This window comes from Babylonia areolata, chromosome 5 (assembly GCF_041734735.1).
Source record: "Babylonia areolata isolate BAREFJ2019XMU chromosome 5, ASM4173473v1, whole genome shotgun sequence".
In the NCBI taxonomy this organism is placed as follows: domain Eukaryota; kingdom Metazoa; phylum Mollusca; class Gastropoda; order Neogastropoda; family Buccinidae; genus Babylonia; species Babylonia areolata.
The window spans coordinates 41,563,027-41,582,505 of NC_134880.1; the positions used below are offsets into that span (position 1 = coordinate 41,563,027).

Below are 19,479 nucleotides of genomic sequence, written 5' to 3' on the forward strand. Positions count from 1 at the left end.
CTTTATTGACACACTTCCTTCAGCTTGTCCTGATGGACATACACACACCATGGTTAATCCTGTACCTGGTCCACATTAAAATACAATGTTTTCATTGACACACTTCCTTCAACACGTCTTGATGGACATACACACACCATGGTTTATCCTGTCCCTTTTTTGATACCTGGTCCACATTTATACACAATGTCTTCATTGACAAACTTCCTTCAACATGCCCTGATAGTCACACACACACACGCACCCGTCCCTTCTTTGATACCTAGTCCACATTCTCCATTGACACACTTCCTTCAACATGTCCTGAGGGACACACACACACACATCCACCCTCATGGTTTATCCTTTCCCTTTTTTGATACCGGGTCCACATTTAAACACAATGTCTTCACTGAAACACTTATTTTCCTTCAACATGTTCTGATGGGAACACACACACCCTACATTGTCCATTCTTTCCAACACTCCACATCTATATGTGATGTCCTCACTGACATACATGTATCATTAAAAAAACAAGAAAAGGAATTCTAACTGTTCCAGTCTTTCCTTTCTGAATTCTTCACATTGACATTTCATTTGAATAATACGCGTCTTGGATTTCTAAGCAATGAAATAAAACAAAACAAAATTATAATTTCTTCTTTTGATCATATTTCATTTTTAATCCATTCAAATGTGTGTTTCTCTTCAGCCCTTCATATCTAATGAGAAGAGTAGTAATGTTGTCTGATATATTTGTTGTCTACTTAGGTCTGGCATGCTTCACAATTTAAATCACACTGTTAATCAGGAGCACTGACCACTGACTGCAACGATGACACTGTCTATACTTTTTCTTTAAAGTAAACGAATACTCAAAATCTGGATATACTTTTTTGACATTTTTTTTAGCCTCCTTGATTCAATCTGTATCAAAGAAATAATATTTTTAACATAAACATTCACAATGCCAAAGGTCTCTGCACCATGTATGCAACAGACACTGCAGTAATCAATCATATAAAAAAATCAACATGTCTGCCATGCCACAAGAAAACACTGATTGCCAACATTCATATCTTCAACACTGACTCCTCCACAACAAAAATCACAATATCACAACAATAAAAACAACAGTAAGATAGAGAGAGACAAAGATAACTTTACAAGAGAGCTGAAATATTCAGCCCAACTCTTATACCTTCATACATGAGAATCAGTTAAGTTCTCAATTAAAAAAAAGAAATTCAGATTCTGGACAGAACACATACAATGACACTAACTACACCATTGACATGTTTACTTCATATGAATATTTTAAAGCGGATACGGAATTAATCAGAATGAATATAAAAGAAAAACCGAATCAACGGCACCAGCCTCTTAGTTTTGGTAAGCCACACTTGTTTGTGAAGAACTGGAGAAAACGGCTACATGTTGCAGTGTACCTGAGGCGATGGCAACTTCTCCTTTACCACAGATATTTTTGTTGTTTCCGCACTCCCCCCTCCCAATCTTAATAAAAATTAATACAGAACACATTTTGAACCATTTTTTTTTTATTTCTTTTTTTTCCATCTCATTGTTAGCCTTACTGGATAAAATGCACAACACAAGTGAGTCTTGAAGGCCTTGCCTCTCTTGTAAAATTTTGCTTTGATTTGACTTTGACATATGCTAAAAGCAGAAATGTTTCTTTTGTGTGATTACTGTCATGCTATATTGGATATCAGCCTGAATCTCTCTCTCATATATATATATATATATATATATATATATATGTGTGTGTGTGTGTGTGTGTGTGTGTGTGTGTTCAAGAAAAGGGCAATAAAAGACAAGTGGCAGTACACAACTGGGTATACAAGACTATGGACTGTCATCATGATGATTTTTCACCTGTATACAATACACCGTAACAACAGAGAGATAAAAAAAAAAAAGGAACACAAAGACACAGCAGATGTGGAATGAAGCAGTGACAACACAGACATAAGTAAATCTGAACAGAACTTCACTAATCTAGGCAGATGAGATGGAAGACAGGCAGACAGACATACAATTTCAGCCAAAGAAATGACACAAGATAACTGAAAAAAAGAGAAGAAGATTAAATGAAGAAATCAAAGGGGAAAAAAATCAAATCACAAAAACACTTGACACTGAGATGAAACTGCAATCTCTGAGGAACTATGAAATCAATTAAAAAAAAAAAGTCTCCAAGTGACACTTCAGGAACAAAAATAATAATTCATATTGAACAAAGTCAACAACAAAAAAAAATCTGTTTTAATCACAGAGTGACAACATGGGCTACATAGACAAAACTTGTAAGTTGGAGAAGATGTAAGTAGGTGAACAACATTTACTTAAGTGGCAAGCTATCAAACATCAAAGGCTTTACAATGAAACCCATGGCATTCCAGTAACGGTGCCATGTATCTGAGCACTTCACAACAAAAACAATGGAAAATTTTGCCTGAACTCAGAAAAGAACACAGTGACTCGAATTTAGTAAAATAACTCTGAGGTGACAACACTGAAAAAACCAGCAGCCAAATTCAGATACCAGGAAGGTGGCCTGAATGCTCTTGACTTGTTTCATTGGCATGTTGACAGGCATTTGACTGACGTGGTTGAGCAATATGCGTGACATGTCTTCAATTTTTGCCTGGGCATTGCCAGGGAGGGGCAACAACTGTTGAAAGGCACCAGATGAAGTTCAGACAGAGGATCTAATATGAGAGACAGAGGGAGGGGAGGAGAGAGAGAGAGAGATAGATAGATAGAGAGAGAGAGAGAGAGAGAGAGAGAGAGAGAGAGTATAGTATGAAATAAAATAGAAATGTTAACAACCATTTCTTGAACAATATTTACAATCATAATGCCTGGAACGTATCTACAGAATGCTAACATTGAATAGTTTTGTGATATTTTTGCAAGAAATTCTATTTGATGCTGAAGAAACCCAACAGAAATGAGCCAAAAGTGCGAGTGAGTCTAAACCTTGATTTCAATATACATATTAAAATATACCGTGCTGTACAACAATGTAGACACCCTGAAAATTTCCTGTTAACCAAAAACCAAATCAGTTTTCTTGCTCTGCACATTTCAAAAGTTTGTGCTTTGTGGTTGGCATTCTTACAGCACAGTCAATTAAGAAATCTGTTCATTTACACCTGGATATGTTGTTACTTATCACCCAGACATCAAAGTATGGGACTAAAGCAGTTAGAGGCTGATAATCTGCTCTTACCTGTCTTGGATCAGACAATGGAGGCAGGACCACTGTTTTCTCCATGGTATGCATAACAATCTTCCATAATTCCTGAGGGAAAAACAAGACAATTGCGCTTAGAAATGATCCATAAGTGGTAGAAACAAGTGAACATAATCAAAATTGAATATGACACAATACCCTACATATACAGAGGACACATAACAAAATGTAAATAGAACATTCAAGACCCCTTCATTTTCATATTCCCGATACACTAGCACACACATTTGGATATACAGTTTCACCCTTCTTTCCTTCTTGTCTTATCACAAAAATCTTCAAAACATACATTCTAGAAATTTACATGGATACTAATATGTACACTAATATCACATATATCTGTGCAAACAGGATCAAGGTATACAGTTTATTAACAAATGTCAGATATGCTCTAGGTTTTATATATGATGCACATGTACATCTTATCATCACTGATTTGAAAGAAATATAAATGTATGTACCGTAAAGTTCGGTCTATAAGCCGCGACCTTTTACCCCAGCTTCAACCTCTGCGGCTTATACAATGATGCGGCTTATTTGAGGACTTCAACGATCCCGGGAGTGTCATATTCTCGTCTATTCTTAGCTGCCCTTCAACTCACCAAAATCATGATTTCTGTCCATGAATTTTTGGATGAGCTTCAGGATAATGTGCTAATTGTTCACATTTTATACATCAAATTCCCACACATTAAAGCCTTCAGATCAGCATTCAGTTCTACTCTGCTCAAGCGTACACCCTCATCATGCCGAAAACGCGACGTAATGCCTATGATACAGCCTTCAAATTGAAGATGGTCGACCTAGCAGACGACAGTGCAAGCAGTGAACCAGCAGCGACCTCTACTTTGTGTTCATGTTCATGAAGTGAAAGTGAGGCTGAAGTCAGTGACAAGATGGTGGCGGAAGCTGTGCTGGTTCTCTTCAACTTGGACAATGAAGACAAAGATTTCAGTGGATTCAGTGAGCAGGATGACATTTAATAAATGTGACTATTCCTAAATTATGGATCTTATTTTCATTGTGTTTATTTATTATTTTTTTGTGGCACTAGCAGTATTTTTGCTTGCTTTTCTTGTGTTAACAGCTTTTCTGCAGTATCACTATGTGTTCCGGTACCGGAAATAAGTGCGGCTTATAAGCCAGTGCGGCTTATGTATGTATGAAGTTACATTTTTTCCAAAAGTTAGTGGGTGCGGCTTATATACCAGTGCACTCAATAGACTGAACTTTACGGTAATGAAAAAAAGAGTTTGACTTTCTTCACCACAGAAAGTGCAAGTTAGGTGCCAGTTCATTTTTTGGGGACTGAAGAGAAAAATGCATTCCTTAGCATAGTGAGGATGGGGGGATGCAAGTCATTCAATCCACAAAACCTCATGGTTTCCTGTTTCCAACCCCACCCCACCCTTCTTCCCACTGAAGGCCTCCTACCTTGAGCAGACGTTTCAGGACGGTCTTTTCACACACTTGGGCAAACATGGACAGGCTGCAGGGAGAATAAAGCATCATGCAGGCAGAGGTTAGTCTCAGGTACTCTTTTTTTTTTTTTTTTTTTTTTTTTTACAAGCATGTTAAACAACAGGATATGTACAAAATGAAACATGCAAGCAGGCAAAAACCAGGGCAACCATCTCAACATGTGGAGAGGGATTTTCTTCTTCTTTGCCCTTAACTTTGTGAAGAGTAATTGGGGCACAGCACTGAAAAAGCTGTTCACCAAATTGCTCCAGGTCTGTCAGCTGTGTGTCTGTGCATATGGTTTCACCATCCATTCTGCAGTCCTGTCAGTCCATTGTTTTTTTTCTGTCTCCCTCCTTCAACACTTTGTTGAGGGGCTGTTTTAGCCAGAACTGATACAGAAATCTTTCTTTTCAAATGCCTTCATTCCCTGCCATACAGATCAACATTTGAAAATGAATGCCACTGGCAGATGATGAGAATTGTATACGCTGATCCTTCAAGAAACTTCTTGGGGATTTTGTTTCTTTGCAATCTGTTCAACTGTTTCTTTTTCTCACTAGTTCAGATCTTTTTGAACAGCTTTTTAATTTTTCACTACACATGCATGTATACATCAGATTAACTGTTGTGGTCATGCGGTTAGCAACTGTTGTAAATACTCCCCATGCATATAGCTGTTCCATTGTTTTTTGTCATGCAGTGATCACATGGCAATATTAGAGTCCAGGATAATGAGATCCGTATAAATTTTTCTGAGTGCAGGCATGCACAAATATATACAATATATATATATTTATTTTAATCATGTGATAAGAGATATCACCTTCCAAAATCAATAAGAACCAGCACATACGCAGAAACCCTCCTCTACCTAATTTCTATCACTGCACCAGCCCCTACCCAACAAACTCTATCTGAGCCACCTCACATAAAGCTCCTCCATACCCACCCTCCCCTCACCTCCCACCCCCCTCCGCCCACCCGAATAAAAAACCAACATCATCATCCAACTAAAAGTGCCATGAACTAAAAGATCAATCCCATGGTAACCCCAAAGAAACAGTTGTATGTAATCACACAATCATTAGAAACAGAAGTGTCAACATTCTGTAACGAAACCACCACACCCTCAACCCCTCCAAAACTCACAGAGAACTAAAGCCCTGCTGCCAAAGATATTTCTGAACCCACAGTATAGCCCCTTAAGAAAAAAAATGCTTTATATGTAATGACACAACCAGTAATAACTGGTGCTGACAATCTGTGCAAGACCACCACAGCCTCCCCACACAAGCACTTCCCCCACACAGATAACTGTAGGTCAGCTGCTGTGGTGATGACAATCTGTGACAAAGCCACCACACCCTCCCCACACAAGCCCTTCCCACACACAGATAACTGTAGGTCAGCTGCTGTGGTGATGACAATCTGTGACAAAGCCACCACACCCTCCCCACACAAGCACTTCCCCCACACAGATAACTGTAGGTCAGCTGCTGTGGTGATGACAATCTGTGACAAAGCCACCACAGCCTCCCCACACAAGCACTTCCCCCACACAGATAACTGTAGGTCAGCTGCTGTGGTGATGACAATCTGTGACAAAGCCACCACACCCTCCCCACACAAGCCCTTCCCACACACAGAAAATGCTAGGTGAAGATATCCTGCCCCCCCACATTACCTGCCATCGAGGAGGTCCATGAGAGGCCTGAGGACCATGTCAGACTCCTGCTGGATGTTGGAGCGCTGACTGGGCTGGGACAGGGACACCTGCCCTGCACCCTTCACCTTGGACAGCAGGTGACCCAGCTCCTGCATGCTCTGCTGGATCTGAGGCTCCAGGCTACACACACACACACACATACACAGTGACACACACACACAGTGACACACACACACACACACAGTGACATGCACACACACACAGTGACACACACACACACACACAGTGACATGCACACACACACAGTGACACACACAAACACAAACAGTGACACACACACACAGTGACACACACACAGGACAAATGTCACTCAACCAAACAGCAAGTTCCCCATATACAGCCACACCTGCGTTTGTCTGATAGTACACAGGGAATTATCGAAGTTAGACCACAGGAGGCGACACATCAGAGGAGACCCTGCAATGCTGCCGAGTAACTTTGGTGATGTTCAGTAGAGCCTGTTCTAATCTAACATAGTATGCAGAACACCACCTATCAATCCCCTTACTGACGACAACAACCATAAGTGGAAGAGCCAGATGGAGTGAGTGTCCCCCACAGAGTGGCCACCACATCCCTCCAACAACAGTCCCCCATGGATCTGCCGATACCAAAGACTTTTGACAGGCCTCACCCCAAGCACGAAAGTGGAGGTGGGTCAAAACAAACGTCACCATCAGAGCAGGGAATGAATGGAAATAGAATCAGGGACATTTTTTTTTGCTTTACTGATTGATCTGATGATGAAGAAATCAAAACAAATCCTCTTCCCCCCACCCCTACACACACAATCCATTTCAGTTAATCCCACAAGTCACCAAATTTACCTGTAGAAGTAAAGTATTTTTGTATTTTGTATCCTCCCTACTCCAGAAGGGGATTGTTTACCTCTGTTGAAGAGAATACTTTGATGCTAGCTGAAAGACAGGAAAAGCAAGGCGACTGGAAAAATGCAAAACGAGTAAGTTACCTCTTTGCAAAAATGGTGCTAAGTTCATCCAGAACACCATTCAGTTTCTGCTGAAGTTCATTCAGTATGTTGGCTGCATCAGTGTCCAGCTGTAAGGCACAGACATGCATCAGCAAAAAGGAACAGGTTCAAAATATCATTGTTCATTTCTAATTATATCACACATAAATATACTCCAATATGCTCTTACATCTACATGCCAAAGAAAAATTAAATACTTTTTTTTTCATTCAACTGATTTTCTTGTATATAAAAAACGTCTTTTTCAAAGCACTGCATTCCCCACAGAGAAAGAGACTACTGTTCCAGGATTTAACTCACTCAGTACGGCCAGTCCTCTCTTCTCTTCTACACAGACCCCTCGGATGTCCAGTGGGTGTCTCAATGACCCAACCTTTAGCTTCAGACGTCAGAATTTTGATATTCTTTGTCAACATTCACCTCTTCAGTATAAGAGCCTCCCGCTTGCAATACTTTGATGGTGGTAATTGGGGTGAAACGCTGTTAACGTCGTCTCTTTCGCTGTTCGTATGGAGAGAGTTAACTGTTCAATCACCATGGAGTAAACATCAAAAGGTGCAAATCCTTTGTATAACTACAGAGGGGAGTCAAGTATTGCTAGTACCCACAAAACTCTTCAGTCTCTGCTGTCTGGTCACTCACTATCATAATTATTAGACAAAAAGTATACAGCATCACTTGTGCCTGGTCATTCCGAATACAATGCTTTTGCTTCTTTTTCATTTTCATCTGAAGCACAACCCTATGCAGAAACTGAGGATCAGTGTGAAGATACTAAAGGTGAATTCTTGAAGCAGAAAACAAAAGTGCTGGAGGACTGATCAGACTAAAGGACTGACTGAAAGCAATAGGAAATTTATTCTTTAGTGGGGAAGTGGAAGTGTGGGCTTTCCCAATACCCAACAGATGTTTAGCATTCTATGTTGCACAAACTAGATACAACACAATGCTGTGCATAAATGACCAACACACAGTGAATCTGAACAAAAGGACTCTTAAATCAAACAGAGCTGACTTCACCTTCTCTCCTCCCATGGACTCAAACACTTTTTCCAACTGCACCCTCAGCTGCTGAATGTTGTTCATCAGGATGCAGGCCTGAAACAGCCACACACAGTATGAAGCAGGCACCACCTTAAAACCAAGATGCTACACAATTATGGCATAGGTTTCAACTATCAAACTGGGAACTAAACAAAATGTCATGTCTTCTCTGTACTACTTCCCTGATGAATATAAAGTTAACAGCATAAAGTGAAACGTGTCTACATATCTTCTCCATACACAAAGTTAGTATTACTTCACAGCGAGCTTTGCAATGCTGTCCCACCATCAGAATACCAGACTGTCAGTTACATATTTTAATTTTCACATGAGTTTTAACATCAAAAGGATCATCACATTACACCGATGATCACGAAAAAAACCCACAAACATGCTGCTTCTGTACACAACTAGGTCCATGTACATTTTGATCCTCTCACAGAGGAACACACTCACTCATACAAAGTTAAGATGGGAACATTAAACATCAACCTAAATATGTTATTTTGCAAAAATAAACAGAAAGAAAATTGGCTCTTTTAAGAAAAATCAGCAGAGCAAATATAAAACAGTACTTACAGTTTTCTGTCTGCCAGTGTACTTCTCAAAGTCCTTGCGAACAATGTCAGAGTACGCAATCAGCACCTTGTTCACCGTCTGCAAACAGAAAGTGAGGACAACGTTCATATTCAGTTCAACACTTCTTTGTACTGTGATCTTTAGTTCACATAATAAATATTAGACATAAAATGCTAAACTGTGTGTTTTACATATGTCTTCGAAGAAAACTTGAACCAAATGAGAAATTTATCAGAACAGCATGAATGTCAGTAGTTTTCATAATCAATAAAAAATAAGTTCCTAACTGAAACGAGAATGGATTAGAATTCATGTTATAACATCTTAGAAACCAGTGATTTATATAAAATCACTGTCAGCTGCACTATCAGTTATGTGCTTCAAAACTGATAATATGTAAATGGATATAAAAACAACAACAACCAAAAAAAAAAACCAACAAAAAAACCAAAACAAAACAAAACAAAAAAAACCCAACAAGAAACAAACCTGCACAGCTGACAATAAAAAACATCACCAAATATTGAAATCATCATTATTTTCTCTTTCACTGTGAGCAGAAACAATGAAATAACACTCCAAAAATCAAAAACAAAACAACCCCCCCCCCTTCCCCCCAAAAAACAGACAAACAAACAAACAACAACAGATGATGAATAACCACATTTTTCTAAGCCTCTCAGAATAAAATCTGTAATCACAAATAACACATCCAAAAAACAAGCAAACAGAGATAACATAAACTAACACATGACTTTGCACAAAATGCATGCATGTACCTTAGCAAATCTCTTCATGTAGTTCTTGACAATCTCAGGATCAGGACACTCCAGTTTCTTGATGACGTCAAAGCACTGGTTGAGTTGTGTGAACACATCCACTACAGAGGTGGAGAACAGGTAGTGCTCTGAACTCTTTTGGAACTGAAACACACACCATCAAACGCTCCTTTATTTCGAACCCATGTTATCTGAAAGCTTAAGTTAATACTCAAATGTGCAGCAATGTGACACACAGTGTGCTGCAAGTAAAGTATTCCAAACTTTCTTTTCAATGACACAGAACAATGATTAAATTTGTGCTCTAAAATGGAATAATGACTGCCTTGAATAAAGTCACTAGTCAGCACACTAATGACTTGTATGTTATGACAACAAAGGTGTAGCACACTGTTTTAGTTTGCATAGAATAACACATTGAAATCTTTTACACTTTGTATTCTCAATACACCAAACATGGGTCACAGGTGAATGAATATTGTTCTCGCTATGGCGTGATGTTGTACAATGTAGTCTGGTGCAGCACAGTTCAGTTCAGTTCAGTGCAGTGCAATGTTCACTGATCTGCCCTGTATTAGCAGGAGTGCTTGTTGGAGTCAATGTGAATTTGGTTTACAGAGTGCAGTCCACTCTGTGCTTCAAACACAATGAACACTACATTACAAATTTGATGATAATGACTGTTCAACAGACATATCAAACTAACAATCAAATCCAAGCGGGGAAGATCATTTCTAATATGAAATACGCTGGTCACTCACAGGCAGCTGTTAACACACACACACACACACACCAGCAAGCTGACATGAACCCGACTCTCCAACAAAGAATCAATGACTTTTGTGAAAGCTTATGAGTAACAACTCACCCCATCTTTTTTGTCTCTGTCGTAAGCCCCTTGTAAGTATTCCATGGACACATCATCATTCTCATTCAGCCATTGCATCACGAATGGCTCAAACCACCTGCACAGCATACCATTTTCTGTATACGGCTCTGTGTGTGTGTGTGTATATGCGTGTGAGCGCTCGTGCGTGTATATGCATATGTGTGTGTGCGCGCGTGTATGTGTGTGTGTGTGTGTGTGTGTGTGTATGATGTGAGTGCATACCTGTGTGTGTGTGCTGGTATTAGTTTGTGCTTATGAGCACACATTTTATGCACATGTCTGATGTTATAAACCTGTACATGAACATGTGATGTCATTTGCATGTGTGAAAATGTTTGGAACTGAAAATGAGAACGAGATAATCAAGACAATAACAAAAGCAAACAGAAACAAAACTGAGAATGAAACATCACTGTAGTTACAATCTATTTCTAATTTGTTGTCACCAGATCAAACAATTTAGCTCCAATCAAACCTTCCATACATAAAGAAATAAATAAATCAACCTGCCACTTGACCATCCATGTCAACCTACCAGTTAGCCAGCCAAATCATATTCATCCTAGCTGTAACAACAGTGGAACCTGTGCACCACTTTTTCTCAGTAAAAATGACCAATAAAAACACAACAAAAAACCCCGACAAAATAAAGAATCCCACAGAGTGAACTCACGCTGGGTACTCAGGCACAGATCCCTTGTACTGAGGCACATCGGCGATATATTTGGAGTACAACCACTTGCACTTGAAATGGAGGTTCATGTACTCGGAACTCTTGCACATTCTCTCCCTGTCATGCTCTGTACAGACAAAACAGCCCAGATTGTTACAGGTGAAACTCTGCATGGACAGAAATTACTTTCTGCGACAACAAAGTCTTGTGTAATAATATCACTGAGGAGAAGAATTCCCGCAAGACTACTTTGCATTTTACAGTCAAAACAAAATGGGATCATTTACAATCAGCAAACATGATGCAAAACATCTACCAGCACCTGATTATGGATATGAGAGGGAGAGAGAGAGAGATATGCTTTGACACTTTAATGTCACTGGCCATGAGGTCCTTAGAGAGAGAGAGAGAGAGAGACAGAGACAGAGACAGAGAGAGAAGGAGAGAGAGAGGACATGACAAAAACAGCAGTACACTGAACTACTATATAGTGACACAGACACATGCCTGGCGACAGTCATTGACAATGAAAACAGTAAAAGAAAGAGAGAGGAGAGAGAGAAGAAAAGACAGTCACCTTTGAGAGCAATACAGAGATCTTGTGACAGCTGGTTCCACATCATGTAGGCACTGACTTGCCCCACAACAAGTTCTTGTGGGAACCTGACAAACACACATCATGTCAAGTCATGTGAGAAGAAGAATAAACTAACCTCCATCAAAATTCTGTTCCTATTTAAGGACAACAGTTTTTTCTCCCTTTTTTTTGTGTTGGCAAGTGTCAGTGAAAATTATACCATTTGTACCACAAACAGTCATACAATGTTTATGTATGTACCACCTCCTCCAATAAGCATACTTTGTGTAGCAATGTTGCAGCATGTAACTGCATGTGCACCCTCCCCCCCCCACAGATATATATATATATATATATATATATACGCAGACTTTCACAAACACACACACACTGCAGTGACAAAACAGCCATGTGTTATTTGCCATCAACAAATACAGATACCTGGCATACACATACATATGTTTTCTTTAAAAAAAAATAAAGGACATCACAGTAGCAGAAGGCTCACTAGTCTAATATACAGACTACAACTGGATGCCATTAAAACAAAATATACATGTACTTCTAATGTGACTTGCATTGGCGGCAATGAAATTACGCCCGTGCATATCATCTGTAAATGTGAACAGTTAAAACCATATTTACCATGTCATTTACAAAATCTGCAGTTCCATCTGCTTCCAATAGAAATGTCTTATATGATAATCAACATGTGTTTGAAATAGTTCAGTTTAATTTGGAGCCCAATTGGCTCTTTGTTGTAATTCTACTGGTTGACTAGTTAGTTTAATTTATTTCGTTTATACTGGGAAAGTAGTGATGATTCAAGGCATGGGTAGGGTGTGGGAGATGATGGGATTTTCGTCTAAAATCACAAATGTGGATAGGCGTTAAGCAAAAGAACGAACGAACACATACAACTACAAACATCTGTGATCTCTGTTTCCCAGACACTTTTAGAATCAGTGGGAAAAGTACTGTACAAGCAGTAACAGTACTAACACCAAGACATGCAACAGCAGCAGTTGTCTTAGTAGTTGTATGAATATTCACTGATTGTTCAACACTCGTACACCCCACTTTCATGCACACTGTACACTGGTTTATTTCTCTGTATCCACACATTATTATCTGTAATACTAATGGCACCTGATTAGGGAAAAAAAATCCTTAAAACTTTACAATGACAGACTCAGTTTTTAATCCACTCAACCTCTGATCATTCTTTACAAATACACTGTTTTTCAAAGAACTACACAAATCTGCATAGTTGGTACAGTTAGTCTCACCAGCTGTCATCTCCAACAGAGTCCATAAAACAGGGTCCAGTTTTTCTTTCACCCAAAAATTTTCATCTGTTTATTAATCAGGGTACTCTCTTACTCCACCACAGTGGGATAGAAACCAGTGTAGACACCAGCCACCTTGGCAAAGTGGTTGTGTCACAGGATGATGACTAGGAGCACACAGACTGGATCCCCATCAGAAGTTTTTTTTTTCTGGCCCATGGTCAGCTCCTACCCAGACCTGAGTGTGCTACAGGCTCAAATGGGAAGTCTGGTACCTCACAGTCAAGGGTCGTCCACTACACAGATGTGTCTTCAGAGCGCCTATAATTTCCTGACCAATACTGCAGGTGTCTGTATCTCTCAGCCTGGCTGACGCTGGGTTACAGAGTGAGAGTACAGCCTTGTCAAGTAGTCCCAAACCAAAATAGACCTCCATAGCAGCACATTCATCACACCTCACATCATCATTGAAATATAGGTAACAAAATGTCCTAATTTCAGAGTCACACATACACACACAAAACAACTAAAAAAGATAACTCTACAGCGGACTTACTGGTTTAATACTGGAGTGTAGCTGTTTTTGTCCTCCTCTATGACAGAGACCACCAAAGCGATCAGCTTGTGCCAGAAGTCAAGACTGCGGGAGGAGGGTCCATCCTGGTCCGTCATGGTCTGCTCCGAGGGGTCCGTCTGGAACTCCCTCTGGTAAAGCTCGTAGCAGTTGTCGAAGAGGAACTTGTAGGTGGACTTGATGCAGGCGATGACACAGTCCTTCACCACAGTGCCTGCCCTGGGGGGACTGCTCAGCTCCTGGACCTGGGCACCAAACGAAATGAAGTGACACAAATTTTTATTTCATGGAGGTAGTGGAATAAGCATAGCTGCTTAAGGAAAAATTTTTTTTTTTTTCATATTCAGCCCTCATGCAAGAAAGAAGGATACTGGGTCTTGTTCTGACATCTGTACTCTGATAGCTACAGGAAGAAATATCAATAATCATAATCCATGTAACACTGAGGTTAACTGCTCAATTGTTATGACTCCTGCCAACACTAGGACTGCCACAGATGAACCCTGGTGAGGCCATGTATGGGGTGTACTTGGAATGAGTGGCGTGGGAGTAATGCCAGTGAAAAACAGTGCACATAACAGGGCAGCAAAAGGAAAAAAACAACAACAGTATTTGACTCCTCTGACTTTGCCACAAAAGACTGCTGGCATACCAACACTTTGACTGTTGCTTTATCTTTGTAAAGGAAAATATTTCCCCCAATCGCATAACATTCAATAAACATATCTATCATAACTAACAAAGAACAAGTATTTGCTATCCTACTGGTTCAAGGCAAAATGAAAAATGCTGGCAGACCAGAAGAAAAACCAATTACATCTCATGGAACTTAAAAAAATTTTTTTTAGGATGACTTAAAAAAAACCCCAAAAAACTAACATCAAATATTTTCTTCTTTCAGCCCCTCATTTCTCTGTTTTTGTCATTAAATACCAGTGCAAGTCAGACAGCAGTTTGCCTTACCTTCATGCGAAAGAATGTGATACTTGTCAGAAGATCCACTGTGGATTTCAAGTCTTTCATGCGGCCAGCATCTGAGGCAGGGAAGTTGTTCTGGAAGACACAAAATGGTTTTACTGTCTCACCACATTTCATTATTCATGTATAAACATGCATATGTGTACCTCCTTCCAAAAATCACACAGAAAAAAAAAGTGCAATCACAATATGATACACATATCACACAAGCACCCCGCAACCACTACACACACACACACACACCATGCCCCCCTCACACCCACACACTCAAACTTACCCTGTACATGGACAGGTCTATCCTCAGGGAGTTGTGCAGCTGGTCTAACAACTTGACAAACTTTTCTTTCTGCAAAATAAAACATACACAGTTTGATACATGAAAGCAACATGCCTAAAAGCTGTAACAAAACAAAAACAGTTTCTGTTCCGTCCACTTCTGAACCTGTTAGCTCCAGTATTCTGCAACTGCTTGGCACAGATTGCAAAGACAATAAACTCAAAAAGGCCTCAAATTTTGAACTGATATAGACTTGTAGCATGTAAAATTTATCAATGAGCTTTCAAGATGCCTTCTCAGTGTCCCTCTCTTTTGCAACAAGCTGGTATTAAAAAAAAAAAAAAAAAAAAAAAAAGGAACAAAACCTCTGTCAATAAAGTATGTAACAAGAAACATACAAGTCTGCCCTCTTTTAAACAGCCAAAAGGGAAAAAAGAGAATGTGGTAAACATCTTCACACGACATACTGAAACAGTACAAACAAGGAACTGCAGCCAAAGTCACGAACAAAAATCCAGCACAGGCACAAAATGACTCAATACCAACTGAAACTGTGCCAGGTGTACAATGCACCTTGTTCAATCATTCCAAACAAGCTCCATTACCCACCCGCATACCCATCATTGTCTCACCCGGTCAGCACACCCCTAAAACATCCAACTCTGCGCACTCACCCCAAAGTTGGAAGCAGCGAAGCGGTCACTGGCGGAGACGGCAGTGGTGGTGGCAGTGTGTGCATAGAATGCGTTGATGTTGGCCAGGAGGGTGGACATGAGGGCGGGCACTCCGGCACACATGTACTTGGTGGACAGGCAGGAGAAGTGGCTGCGACACAACATGTGACAGCTTGTGTGGGGTTCCATGACTGCATGATGTGGTTATTTGTTAATTTTGTCATCATTTTAATTCACTTTTTTGTTTACACAAACCTAGGATAGGCTCTCAAGGCCTGGTCACCATCTGCTGCTGCTTTTTAGAAAATTAATTACTGATTCAAAAAAAGTTAACATTAAAATTTTTTTTTTTTTTTACAGTAAATGTGTACTGCATATGGATCTGTCGGCATGCTCTGACGTCTTGAAACTGAAACTGACTGCACCAGTAACTGCACATTGTTGTCATCTGAATACAAGATGAATAAGCAACACCTTACACATATATACCAAATGGCCATGTGATGTCCTCACAGTAGAAGTTTTATTCACTTGCCCTGACAAAAGTTCCATTTAAATCAATATCCTGTGAATTCAGCTTATATGCACATCAGCACCCAAACTATCTCTGAGCTGAAGTTTCAAGGACTGAAAACTCTCCAAATCAGAGTAATCAGTGTTAACTAATCAGCTGGCAACCCACTGTGCCACTGTGGACCCATGCAACAAAAAGTCGCTTGGGAGTTTACATTCTGAAGTAATTTTCTCAAGCAGTGAGGGTTCAAGCCTTGTCGTTGAGAAGTTCAACCAGTCACACAACACATTACTCTCAGCCCAATGTAGAAATCTCAGCTAAACAATTTCGATGGCCAATCGTCACATGTATCAATCATCAAGGGGTGAAGCTGGGTTTGACAAAATGCTAGTTTTATATCAAAGTTAGGTCAAAATAATAATCTAATGTAAATGGCTTGAAAGAAAAGGACTCACGTCATGGCCTGGTATATGGACTCGATGCCGTATCTCATGGCAAATTCATCCACTATCTCCTGCCCTGGTTCATCGAAATACACCTTCCATGCTTCATCTTGCTGAAAATATAAAATGACAATAATGTCAGCATACTTCTACTTCTGCATGGCTAACACACACACTGAAATATATGGCACACAGAATATAATGAAATAATAAACATTTGTAAAGTCAGGAAAAGTGCAAATTTGTCCAACTCAAGGATGATAGTTCTGCCCTTGCACTGAAATGGAGTGATGTTTATGTGTCACTGTCAATAAACCTTCCTGAAATTTATGGGTGGAAGAACAGCTCTGCTGCCAGTTTGAAAAAAAAAAATATTGTGATGATATGGAATACTATTAAAATGACATCAGAACTTATAAACTTTATTCAGGATACACAGAAAAAAGGTCAGTTATTCAGCTTAACAAAGGAGGATACTAATGTCTTGCTTATCACCATTTTTATCTGAAATCCACTATTATTTTCAGTATGATTTTTCAGTTTTTTACTGTAATGAAGATGGTAAATACTATCACAAAACAATGTAATGCACACTGTTGAATACCATAATCAAAGATGTAAAACAAGAAAGGGGTAAAGAATAGTGTACTTACTCCTTTGGCATTTGGCAGTTTGACTTCTCCCCCAGCTTGCTCACACAGGTAGTGGAAGAGATTCTGAACAGAAAATGACACACACTATGCTACAACCAAGTTACAAGTCGAACTGATCAACTGTGGGTCACGAGGTATTGGTATTCTTGGGGACCAGTTAGATGTATTTCTTCTGATGACATTGCTATTGTCTCAGACCTTCAAAAACAAAAAAAAGATCAACCGTTTGAAAAGATATTGCAAAAGATGGGGGTTGATTGTTAACATGGACAAGACCAAAGTGGTAGTTTTTAAGAATGGTGGCTTTATAAAGAGATGTGAAAAATGGTTCTTTAATGGCACCGAGCTGAAGTTTGAATCCTGTTACAACTATCTTGGGGTCATCTTTTCATCCTCACTGAAATGGACCAAATGTGTAGACACCCTTTCGGGAAAAGTTCTAAGAGCGGTTTCAGGGATCAAAAGGTTATATTTCAAACTGAAAATGCTTCCAGTTGATATGGTTTTCAAAATTTTTGACACAAAAGTAAAGCCTATACTTTTGTATGGTTCTGAAAGACAGAAAATAAAAACAATTTTTGAGAGACAGGATACTGACTGACAGAAAAAAAAAGTTGATGAGAGAGTCAGACAAAGAGTATATTGGCAGGCAGGAAAATAAAAAACAGTTGTTGGGGGACAGCCAGAGAAAAGATACTGACAGACAGAAAAATTGAAAGTTGCTGAGACACAGCAAGAAATAGCATACTGACTGACAGAAAAACAGAACCAGAGAGACCGAAAGAGAGTGAGAAAGCACACACTTGAACAGTGTACCGCACAAAGGAGCAAACAAGTGACCAAGACAGGAGGGAAGAGGGATGAGGTCCATCATCAGACTGACCTACCTCATGAAGACAGGTGTACTGTACATGGTAGGGGGCCACCTTCTCCTCGCCCTTGATCTCCACACTGATGTGAAGTCGGATAGCACCAGACACTGCAGACTTGTCTGTACGTTTCTCTGAAATGTCATCACCATCATACACTCTCAGTGAAAGCTGATTTTGTTTGTTTGTTCTTTGTAGCTCTGAAGAATCTGATGAAGCAGTTGCATACACACTGTTGCATATCATTCTTTTTCTTTTCTGACTTTCAACTCATAATGACTCCTTCGTTACCACTGGTGCATCGAGCACATGCTTGATTGAGGACTTCATTTTTACATCTAACACCCAAACCATCAGTCTTAAAAAGAAGTTTGAGACTTATAGACTGAATGCTCTATTCAGTTTTTCTCTCTCTTATCAAGTTAGTTTGCATTTCGAATTTATTTCTATGTTTTTATAAAGATTATAATGACAGCATAATTTTCTGCACTTAAATCTATTTTTTTTTTTAAAACAAAGTCTGCTGCCGTAATTGGAAAGATGTTGATCTGAGTGGACAATTTTTGCTTTCATGAAACAGTAACAGCAAGGGAGATGGGAGATAAAAGAAAAAGGAAAGAAGTGACTGTTCACACAAGACTATCAAATAATATCAAATAATAATGAGCTAGTAAAACATTATGTTCATTCTAATGATCAGTACACCCAGTCAATGAAATGGAAGATTAAATCCTGTATCTTTGCCTGATGTCAAAATCTCACTGACATGATTTCAAAGCTTGTACAGTTGTAGTCTTTACCAAAACAAAATTAACATGGGTAGGGATCCACATACTTACCTAAACTGTACCACACATCCATTTCACCACTGAGGGTTCGAACCTCGATGATGGTCTGTCCCAGAAAGTCGTCTGACTCACGTGTCAACTTCTGTCTCAGTTTGGACTTGAGGTCATTGTCCTCATCCCTGCCACACACCATCAGTCCATGGTCACAGTTTTTTGAGAAATGTTTTTCTTCTTATATCAAATTCATCATTGAAACACACTGAATATTACCGATCCTCCTCCTTATTTTGCTGTAATTACACTGCTCATAAAATGTGGATGAATTATTTACTGGTGAACAGTTTAGCAAGCCTAGAAGGGATCGTTTTCTCTACACGCTCTTCAAATACCTTGTGAAGTGATTATTATCAGAACTGGATTTCATTATTTATTATTC

The 19,479-nt window shown here is 39.4% G+C and overlaps 1 protein-coding gene across 1 annotated transcript in view; it reads right to left on the reverse strand.

Moving 5' to 3' along the window:
- Positions 1-19,479, reverse strand: part of LOC143282074 (protein unc-13 homolog B-like) — a 269,862-nt gene that overhangs the window by 14,047 nt on the left and 236,336 nt on the right. The window contains 18 exon segments of the mRNA XM_076587535.1: positions 3,239-3,310; positions 4,697-4,751; positions 6,411-6,572; positions 7,423-7,511; positions 8,464-8,541; positions 9,067-9,144; positions 9,846-9,989; positions 10,714-10,810; positions 11,408-11,534; positions 11,985-12,070; positions 13,830-14,092; positions 14,811-14,900; positions 15,103-15,171; positions 15,777-15,927; positions 16,746-16,846; positions 17,387-17,449; positions 18,274-18,389; positions 19,095-19,222. Coding sequence (XP_076443650.1) covers positions 3,239-3,310; positions 4,697-4,751; positions 6,411-6,572; positions 7,423-7,511; positions 8,464-8,541; positions 9,067-9,144; positions 9,846-9,989; positions 10,714-10,810; positions 11,408-11,534; positions 11,985-12,070; positions 13,830-14,092; positions 14,811-14,900; positions 15,103-15,171; positions 15,777-15,927; positions 16,746-16,846; positions 17,387-17,449; positions 18,274-18,389; positions 19,095-19,222 — 1,969 coding nt within the window.